Source organism: Vulpes lagopus, chromosome 18, assembly GCF_018345385.1.
Source record: "Vulpes lagopus strain Blue_001 chromosome 18, ASM1834538v1, whole genome shotgun sequence".
Taxonomy (NCBI): domain Eukaryota; kingdom Metazoa; phylum Chordata; class Mammalia; order Carnivora; family Canidae; genus Vulpes; species Vulpes lagopus.
The window spans coordinates 46,060,612-46,070,912 of NC_054841.1; the positions used below are offsets into that span (position 1 = coordinate 46,060,612).

The 10,301-nt window shown below is 56.4% G+C and overlaps 1 protein-coding gene across 1 annotated transcript; it reads left to right on the plus strand.

Annotated features, from left to right (window-relative positions):
* The first annotated feature begins 718 nt into the window (after window positions 1–718).
* On the plus strand, window positions 719–9,542 carry PAX1 (paired box 1). Its single transcript, XM_041733445.1, has 5 exons — window positions 719–977; window positions 1,402–2,031; window positions 3,613–3,755; window positions 4,271–4,493; window positions 9,320–9,542. Exons 1-5 carry the CDS (start codon window positions 719–721, stop codon window positions 9,409–9,411), a joined length of 1,347 nt encoding a protein of 448 aa, XP_041589379.1. The 3' UTR covers window positions 9,412–9,542.
* The last annotated feature ends 759 nt before the right edge of the window (window positions 9,543–10,301 follow it).

The window sequence follows — 10,301 nt, forward strand, 5'->3', positions numbered from 1 at the left end:
CTACTGTCCCAATGGAGTGGGTGGCAGTTAAGTATTATAAAAATTTCCCTGAAATCTGGTTTGGGGTGTCCTCTGGAAATGAGACACTCAGGAGTCTGTTCAACCCCAAATAGCTCTCCCGGACAAGCACCAGGCACCACGCTGAACACTCACCACAGCACAGCCATGACCAGAGCTGGGTTACTGGCACCACTCTCTCCGTGCCCTGTCAGGAGAGGGGCCGTAGAGGCAGCTATACACTAATGACCTTGCTATGACCAACTTTTCCCCACTGGTATGTTAGCGGTAATGTTGGTGCAAGTAGTAATAAAACTAAAAGCAAAACTAGTACTAGTACTAATAGTAGCACTAATAAACACTCATCAATTTGTTACGACTACCCCATCATTCTCAAAACCGGAGGCATAGGGGCTTCAAGGGGAGCCAGGAGAGTGGAAGGTCCAAGGTCCCGCTGGGGTTAGGATTTGCGTGTGTGTGTGTGTGTGTGTGTGTGTGTGTGTAGGGGGGGATGGGTTGCGGAGGAGGCCGAGGGGGGAGGAGGACAAGAGGAGGGGGTAGAGTTTCAGGCCTGGGAGGGGGGCGCCGGATGCAGTGACGGGAACCAATGAGCTGCCAACTCGCGCGTCTCCGGCGTGACTGCCGAGATTGACGTGGAGGACACGTCAAATTGATCTCCGCACGCTGCAGCCTCCCGGTCAGACGAATTTCTCCCAATCGGATGAAGTTCACTCTAGGCCTGGGGTCGCGGGCGTGGAGAGTGTCCTGGGAGCGCCCGGCGGCGGGGGAGGGCGGCTGCGCGCTCGGCCGCGGCGCACCGCGAGTTTCCAGCCCGCGGCCCGGCCGCCGCGGCTCTCGGCTCGCGCGCGCCCTCCCTCTATGCCTCTCCCGCGGCGGCGGCGCCCGAGCTCTCCCGGACTGCGCCGGGCCCAGCCCCGGCCGCCTCGGCGCCAGGCAGCACGCCGGCCCGCACGCTATGGGTAAGGGGCGGGCGGCAAGCGGGACGCGGGTGAGCCGACGAGGCGGGTTGGGTCCCGGCGCCTCCCTTTCCTCCCTCCCGGTCGCGGGTCCCGGACCCGGCGCGTCCTCCGCACGCCCCCAGCCATCCGGGGTTGGGGAGGGGGGAGGTCGGCGCGCCGCCCCAGGGGATGTCGGAGGGGACGTACCAATGGACGCGTCAAAAGCGAGCCCGGGCACGCAGGGCTGAAGCGCGCGGCGCCCCCTCCGCGGCCCCTTCGCGGGCGCCCTCTCCCACGCGCGGACCCGGGCCGTTTGCTCGCCCTGCGAGACGCCGAGGACCCGCCCGCCGAGCGCCTCCGGGGCGCGCCGGGGCGGCCGCCCTGCTCGGCTAACCCGCCGGTGTTCTCTCTCCCGCCTGCTTGCTCTCGTCCGGCGCGTCCGCAGAGCAGACGTACGGCGAGGTGAACCAGCTGGGCGGCGTGTTCGTCAACGGCCGCCCCCTGCCCAACGCCATCCGCCTGCGCATAGTGGAGCTGGCGCAGCTGGGCATCCGACCCTGTGACATCAGCCGGCAGCTTCGCGTATCCCACGGCTGCGTGAGCAAGATCCTGGCGCGCTACAACGAGACGGGCTCCATCCTGCCCGGAGCCATCGGAGGCAGCAAACCCCGCGTCACGACCCCCAACGTGGTCAAGCACATCCGGGACTACAAGCAGGGCGACCCTGGCATTTTTGCCTGGGAGATCCGCGACCGGCTGCTGGCCGACGGCGTCTGCGACAAGTACAACGTGCCCTCCGTGAGCTCCATCAGCCGAATCCTGCGCAATAAGATCGGCAGCCTGGCGCAGCCCGGGCCCTACGAGGCGAGCAAGCAGCCGCCGCCGCAGCCCGCGCTGCCCTACAACCACATCTACCAGTACCCGTATCCCAGCCCTGTGTCGCCCACGGGCGCCAAGATGGGCAGCCACCACGGGGTCCCGGGCACAGCAGGCCACGTCAGCATACCCCGTTCGTGGCCCTCGGCGCACTCGGTCAGCAACATCCTGGGCATTCGGACGTTTATGGAGCAAACAGGTCAGTCTGGGGGGCCCTCTGTAGCGTTCCTGGAAGGGGCAGAAATGGAGATTGGAGGTGGGGGGGGCGTGGACATGCGGGTAGAGGGTCACATCTTCCTCGGACCAGTTTTGGCTCAAGGGAGGGTTCAGGCCTGGCCAGGGAGACTGAGGGTCTTGGGCCTTCTGTGGGAGTCCTCTGACATCTTGAACATTTTATGACAAATATGGAAAATATTTCCCAAATGGAAGAGCAATCGCTGACCACAAAATCGGAGGCCTGAAATTGTGCTTTTTCATTCTTGCAAAAAGTATGCAAAACCCTATCACCAGATCTAAGCCAAACAAACCACAGAGTCAATCCTGCGACCTTTTCTTATGATCCTGATCCTCTGGGTTCCCTCAGCATTCCCCAGAGGGTTCTGTTCCTTCCAGGCCCAAAGAGTCTTTTGAGTAAAAGGGAAACGGGAGCTGTCTGGCAGGTCCTAAGGAGCGGCCTACATCTCCAGCAGGCCCAGCAGCCCTGCAGCTCCTGGACCAGGGATCTCCCAGCCATCCTGGGGGGGGGGCGGGGGGGAGTTGCAAGGATTTGCCCTTTGCCTGCAGTTATAACCTGTCAGTTCCTCTTTCTTCACAGGGCTGGGAGGCAGGGGAGGGAGTGGGAGGGAGGTTTGGGGTAGCCTTGATTTAAGGCTCAGAAGGAACTTACGTGGTTGGGATGGAGTCCCCAGTCTCTTCACAGTGTCCCCTGCTCCCAACAACCAGCCAGGGAATTGCAGGATCTTAGATGAGCAGACTCAGGATGGGGGTAAGAAGCAAAACTCACCTTATCTCAAGAGAGAGGAGGGCCGGCTGGAAGGAAAATGAATGCTTAGCTCCAGTGGCAGTAAGGTGCGCCTCCAAGGCAGATGCCGGGTACAGCTTTGTTTCTCCGGGTGATTCAAGCCAGAGCTGTGGCTAGTGCTGGGCCAGAGCTTCCCAAGGTGCAATCAGTTGACTGGGAGGCGACCTCATCAGGTCTGCACTCAAATCTGGAGTCTTCTCTTGGTTACCCATGCACACACATGCTCCAGGAGCAGATCTGTGCCTGGGACACACAGGGGTCTCTGGGTTGTTGCCTCTTTTGGGAGATCTGGGCTGTATCCAGAGGCAGTTCTGCATGGCCTTCCATACGCTTGTTGAGACTGAGAAACCCATGTAATTCCCATGAGCCTGCTGTGGATTTGAACTTGGACTTTCGGGGGCACAGTCTCCAGACAGGTTAAAGTCCGCTGGGCTGAGTGCGCCTAGCCCTGGCCCCACAGGTCACCTGCCACCAGAGTCTTGCTGTTTCGCGGGAAGCGGGTCTGAGGTTGGGAGGAGCGGGGAGCTTTCTTCCCTCTGCCCCGCTGGGAGTGAAAGTGAAACCCGGTACCCGCCACCCCTCTGCCTCCCGTCGCTCTCAGAGCCTTTGAGCAGCTCAGGAGCGCCGGAGGACCCTCGGCGGCCCGCGCGGGTACCAGCGAGTGTTTGTAGGCTGGCGTGGAAACGTGTGGGCCGGGGGACCGCGCGCGTGCCCAGCGCAGATTGGGGCGCCCCGCTAATTCACCCCGTGTCCCCGCAGGGGCCCTGGCTGGGAGCGAAGGGGCCTCCTACTCCCCCAAGATGGAAGACTGGGCTGCGGTGAACCGCTCGGCCTTCCCGGCCGCGCCCGCCGTGAACGGGCTCGAGAAGCCGGCCTTGGAGGCCGATATTAAATACACTCAGGTAAGTGACGGCGAGGCAGGGGAGGGCGGTGTCCAACGGGCGCAGGGCGGTCGGTTGGCGGTGCGGGGAGAGAAAGAGAAGAGAAGACCCCCGGGGCAGGGACCCCAGCCCGCCAGGGTCAGCGCCACATACTTATTTCTCCCTTTTTCTCAAGCACACTAGCTCGGGGGGGGGGGGGGGGCTGCCCAGGGAATTCCTTGCTTTTTGCCAAGATAGTTTCTAAGAGAAAAAAAGAAGCTGGAACCCAGAACCCAGAAGGGAGAGGACTCCCCTCGTCTGAATCCGGGTGGGTGAACACCACGAGCCCCCTCGCCTTTTACTATTGTCTCTAACAATCTGCTTGGAAATCACTTTGCCAGAGTCCTGACTGGGAGAGTCAGAGGCCAGGCCGCGAGTGGGGGACAATTGAGCGGACGCAGGGGGAAACGAGGATTCCCTAGCTCAGTGATTGCGCGCGCCCGAGAGGATGGCGGGACTGCCTGCTGCTGATGGTCTGTCCCTCTCCGTCCCTCCAGTCCGCCTCCGGCCTCCCTGCGGTGGGCGGCTTCCTGCCGGCCTGCGCCTACCCGGCCTCCAACCAGCACGGCGTCTACAGCGCACCGGCCGCCGGCTACCTCGCCCCCGGCCCGCCGTGGCAGCCCGCGCAGCCGCCCCCGCTCGCGCCCCCTGGGGCTGGCGTCACCGTGCACGGCGGGGAGCTGGCCGCAGCGATGACCTTCAAGCATCCCAGCCGGGAAGGTGAGGGGCCTGGGTGCGGAGGGCGTCGGTGGATGGCCCTAGGGCGAGGAGGGGTGCAAGGAAGGAGGGTAAGCACGGGACAAGGTGGCAGAGAGAGAGACAGAGAGGGGAGAGCTGGAGGGCTGGAGTGGGTCCCGGGCATAAATCCTTCCTAAGCCTTTAGCTTCTTGAAGCAGATTGATTTATAACAGGTGTATGTCCTGTCCTTAGAAAGGCAGGCAGAGCTTGAGAGAGGCGGTAGGACTGTCCCTCCTGACTTGTACTGAGAGAGAAGGAAGAGGGTCGGTTTGGCAAACAGAGCTCCAGGTTTGAACCTGGTTTTGTGTCGTTGACCGAGTCATTGCTCCTTTCTGGGTCTCAGTTTCTCCATCTGCAGAAGGGTTCAGAAGCATCATCCAGGCTCACCTTTCTTCAGCTTGCGGAGCTTTGCCTTCTGTGGTGGACTACACCTGATTCTTCTGGGTACCTTTCTCTCTTCTCCTTTGTTCCTCTCCTCTCCTCTCCTCTCCTCTCCTCTCCTCTCCTCTCCTCTCCTCTCCTCTCCTCTCCTCTCCTCTCCTCTCCTCTCCTTTGTTCCTCTCCTCTCCTCTCCTTCCTTCCTTCCTTCCTTCCTTCCTTCCTTCCTTCCTTCCTTCCTTCCTTCCTGTCCCTGGTCTTTGATTCATTTGCTTAACCATATGCTTTGGGAATGGAAAGAGCATTTCAACCATGTATCCCCAATCTAGACCTTTGAACTCTGTGTGATTGGGGGTCCTTCTTTCTGTGGGAAATGGAGCAGGAAGTTCTCCTTCCTCTTCTCCTTCCCTGATAAGTCCAGTAACAGACTTTAGGTACTTATTTCATTGATGGTCAACAGTGTGAGGGGCGTCTTCCTACATTGCCCTCAGGGTTCTATTTTTCCCCTATAACTTGGGAAAGGCTCACCTGCTTTTGAATCTCATTTTCCTCATTGGCGAACAAGGGCTGGATTTACTAATTTCAAACCTTCCTGCATGTAGGTTCTTTTCACCAGAAATGTGCAACTTCTATAACTCTATAGAAGAGGAAAAGTCACCTTGGGGCAGGGGTGGGGTCCCAGCCCCAGCAGTGAAGGAGACAGCACCAACCTGGAGGGCAGTATGGGGAAGGATGTTTTAGATTTACAAAAGGATTTTTACCACCTGATCTTCCTCACATCTGCCAAGATGGACGTTAGTCAGGGGACAGGCGGGGCTTCCATCTTTGTGACATTCAGGCAAAAACCTTTATTTCCATGTAGTTTCAGTGAGCTGCAATAGCATGATCAGGGAGAGAGAAACCCTTAAGATGCCATCAGTAAATAACAGTCAAGTGGAGGGAATTTTTTTTTTTCTCTTCATTTTTTCTAGAGCATAAACATCTCGGGGCATAAATTTAAAAAACTGAGAATTAGAACTCCTTAAAGCTTTACATTTCAGGACAGATTGTGGTGTCTCATGGTGAGTGCTTTTGCTCAGGGCCTTGAATCTGCCTGATTCCTTAAAAGAAGTTATGTGCTGAATTAGGACTAGAAATGGAATTTTCTCCATTACACAAGTCATTTAACTAAGCAGGTCATTTGAATTAGAAAAGTAGATCCACAAATTGCAATGATTTCCACCCCCCTCTGGTGTGTGTGTGGGGTTGCAGAAAGCTCTTTATCTCCAGAATAGTGCGGTTGCTTGCTAACCCAGCCACTTCATCTGGAGACATGACTCTACATTAGAAACAAAATATGACGTGTAGGTAACAATCCGAAGGGAAAACACACAGTTCAGAATTCTAAACTAACTCTAGTGAATTGAGGGGGTGAGAATCTGTTCATGGTTGATTTTCTTTAGAAGATACTTTCTTTCTGAAATACAGGGCCATTTAATGGCTGTGACATTCAGGTTTTACCTGTATACTTGCTTCCTGTTATGAAACGTCCCACCCATTTTCAAGATCCACAGCAATAATTAGCTACCTTAGTTATAAAAAATTAATGCTCGTTTCCTGACTCTCACAGTTCTTGAAAGATCTAGATAAAAGATCATCGAATAAATCAGGTCCATTACTAAAAATGATTTCTCAAGCTGGCATACAAGTGTTAGTGTTTGGACAGGAACATAAAAATCATGAGAATTACATGCCTATTTGGGTCATGGAGTTTTACCCTTCTCACTGGCAGAAAAGTGGACTTTAAAGACTCTCCCCTGCCCCTCCCCCAGCCCTCCCCACCCACTGGTCTTTGAAAAATTACAAAGTAATAAGAATCACTGCCTTTAATATTTTTCTAATCTTTTCTTAAATTGTCTAACCCTAACTAATCCCATTTACTATCATTAATTGTTGTTCAGTTTTTAAGAATAGTAGGAATAACATTTACTGAATTTTTTTCAGTAACAAAAATTTTCTAATGAAGGCAATTTAATATTATGAATGCTCAGTAACAAAGCAAATACTTTTGATCATCTGGTGCATACATGCACAACACACATATGCTATTATATCTACCTGTCTATCTGCACATCCATCTATTTCAGTGCATCCTCCAAACTAGGTGCAAATGAACATTAACTTACCCTGAGGAAAGCCGAATCAAATGTCAAATTTTGCATTGCTGCTCATTGTTTTTATCTTGGTAAAGAGGAGCAAGGCTGGGCTCCCTACCTAACTTGTAGATGAGAATATATGATTTATGTTTTCCATCTGTGAAAGGAAACTTTGATTCTTGGGGCCTGAGAGAAAAGGAAAGCTCCACCTCATCTACTTTTGGAAGGTACCTGATATTCTTGGAATCTCAGTATCCATCGGATTTCTGATTTCTTGTAGCCAGCACAGGACTCTCTCCACACCCCTCTTTCCCACCTCTGGACAGGTGACAGGCCTCACTAGATGTTCCCGAAAGACAACTGGTATTTACAATTACACTGTGTTTTCAGAAACCATCAAAACCTCATGGTTCTAAAATCCTTCCCAGAGGGGCTTTGGAAAAACTATGGATTCGAGTATCATTCGAATATCAAATCTAGAAGATATTGCATATTCCTCAAAGAAAATATGCTTATATTTGTTAAACTGAACTTGAAGCTTCAGTCCACTCATCTCTGCTTGCGATTAGTTCTTGAAGGATTGATCCTGAAAGCAGACTTTGCCAGAGAGCATTAGGGTGCAGGTGTTGGCCTGAGATATCCAACCACCTCTTGGTTTCATTTGACCTGGCCTGGAGTCCCCTACCTAGACCCCCCCTCCATCTGCCCCAACCTTGGTCCCAGTGACCCTGCAACCGCAGTCTCAATATTTTGAAAACCCTCCCTTGTCTCCCCTCCCACCCCCTAAGATGAAATGAGCTAGCAGGGGGCTTAATGTGGGCTCAAGGCTCTGAAGCCCCCACGACATAGCCACTCATGCTTCCCCGGGGCCCTGCGGGTGGGAAAGGAGGGGAGGAGAGGTCCTATGGTGAGAGTCTGCCGTGGACAGAGCTAAGAACATAGCAGCAGGAGTCTCCCCTGTCCAGTGGGGTGGAATCTGTCTCTTGGCCCCTGCAGTGTTTATATTATACTAGTTCATTTTCTCCGTGGCATCTAAGGCAAGCGGCCCATAGCTGAGAAACCTTCTCCTGTGATGTTTTCTAAACAGGTCCTCACCTTGAAGTGAGTACAGGGTGGAAAGCAAGGGTCAGAAGACTTTGTTGGTTGAGCCGCCACAACTGTGTTTAGGAAAGAGAGCTGAGAGGGGGGGTAGAGCAGAGTGGTGGTCACTTGGCCCTGGAAAGGTCTTTAGAACCCCCTGAAAACCCCTATGAAACCGTGTGTGTGTGTGTGTGTGTGTGTGTGTGTGTGTGTGTGTGTGTGGTTTCCAATCAGGGGTATCCCCCGTGGCTCCCCGCAGCCACCGCAAGTTGCACCTGGCCTGGGCAGCTGCAAGGCAAGAAAATCCAGAGTTACTCCTGATCCCAAAGTGAAGCGCTTCGAGCACCCCCTTTAAAGAAGGAGTTGCAGGGGAAAAGAAGAAAGCTGAAATGGGCACCTTTAGGTATAAACAACTTGAACTTCCTGCAGGAGGAGCTGAGCGGCCCGGGGCTGGGAAAGGAGAAACAGGTTGCGCCTTCGTGGCGTCACTTTGCTGGTTTCCAGAGGCAAATCTTGGGCCCCTTTCCCAAACTCTAACTCATAGAGCAACGCGCAGAATGCCGTCTGGTCTGTCACTTAATCTGGAGGCGACAGGCCCCGGGGCGTGCTGTGCCCGCAGGGCGGACGCAGCTGGACTGTCGGGCCGCCGCGGGCCGTCCACCAGGGGCGGCCTCGGAGACCCGCCTCCAGCTCGGTTACCCCTGCGCACCGCGAGCGTCCCGAGCCGCGGGGGACGGTGGACCCGACGGGCTGGCAGCTCCCTGGGCCCGCGCGCGGCTGGAGACTGGGCGGCGGTCCGAGGAGGGGCGCGGGGGTCTCCCTGCCTCCTTCCCTGCAGTCTTGGTCTGAGAAGCCTCCCCGCCCGGGGGCGCCCGGTCGTAGGGCAGGCGGCGCCCCTCGCTGCCTTTGCTGAGGCGGTGCGGGGCAGACCAGCGCGCTGCGGCTGCGGCTGCGGCTGCGGCTGCGGCTGCGGCTGCGGTCCGGGGCCTTGGCAAAAGCGCCAGCGCTGTGCTCGCGAGTGGCTCCCTCGAGGGATCCGGACGGGCGGGCGCTAGCGGGCGCGTGGGCCCTGGGCCAGCGGCCCCGGCTTCTTTCTTGAACCCCCGGAGCGTCCACCCCAGGTGCTCGCGCTGTCACCCCGTTTGCGGACGTCCGGGCCTCCGGGTCTCTCTTGCGCCAGCCAGTGGCCCGACACCCTTGTGCTTCCTCCCGCAGTGGCCGATCGGAAGCCGTCCAGCCCCGGCGGCAAGGCCCCGGATGGCCTCAGCAGCTTACACGGACTGCCCATCCCGGCCTCGAGCTCCTAGGGGCAGCGCTTCCCCGAGCGCCAGCCCGGGACCGGCCGACGGAGCGGCGCGCGCGGGACCCAGGACAGCCGCGGAGGTGCCCGGAGCCAGCCCGCTGGGCCAGCGCGTCGGCCCCAGGCCACCCGCCCACCGGCCCACCCGCCCACCGGCCCGGCGGCCGCACTTCCCTTACGGGCCAGGGTTTTTAGGCTTTTCTGACCTTTGGCTTTAGACTGTTTCACCCTCGTCCGGATCCTTGCTCCGACGTGGCCTCCCGCGCCCCGCCAGCCGCAAGTGCCTTCCTACCTCTCCCAGGGTTGTTCGGCACCTTCCCTTCTTCTTCCCTTGCTCTCTCTCCCTAGCGTCCTTCCTGTCTTTGCGTCCTCCTTCCCTCCTAACCTGCTTTCCTTTCCTTCTTCATGTTCCCCTGCCTTCCTTTTGTCCTCTGAATTTTTCTCCCGTCTTCGTTGCTTCCCTTTCTCCTCCCCCATCTGCGCCTCCGTGCTCCCTTTCCTGTGGTCCTAACCTCCCTTCTCTCTTGAGGGTCTTTTACAGCCCGGAAATCGGTTTCTCTTCGTTCCTACTGCTTCCCTGACCTACAGTAGGTCTTCCAGGAGAGCTCCAGACTGGGCTCCTCCACCCTTAGTCCATGGCAGCTGAGACTCTGGTGTCGGCCTCTTGGAGCCCCGAGCCCTAAGGGAGGGATCTGGGACTTAGGGCATGGACAAAGAGACCATGGCCTTTATTTTATATTTTCATGTTAATGAACCCAAGCAAAGCCGGATGAACTGTCCTCTCCCCCCACCCCATCACATTGTCTGATAATCTGTATGTTCTCAGCACCTAGTGGCTGAGGTTCTCTTTGCTTCCTTTGAGATGATATCACCCCAAAGAAGATTAGGGTAGGAGTA

Bases quoted from the DNA above. Each gene is read 5' to 3' on its own strand.
- PAX1 (XM_041733445.1), top strand. From the start codon at position 719: ATGAAGTTCACTCTAGGCCTGGGGTCGCGGGCGTGGAGAGTGTCCTGG. The intron at 978-1,401 runs GTAAGGGGCGGG...GCGCGTCCGCAG, and splicing joins CGCCGGCCCGCACGCTATGG to AGCAGACGTACGGCGAGGTG. The intron at 3,756-4,270 runs GTAAGTGACGGC...CCGTCCCTCCAG, and splicing joins CCGATATTAAATACACTCAG to TCCGCCTCCGGCCTCCCTGC.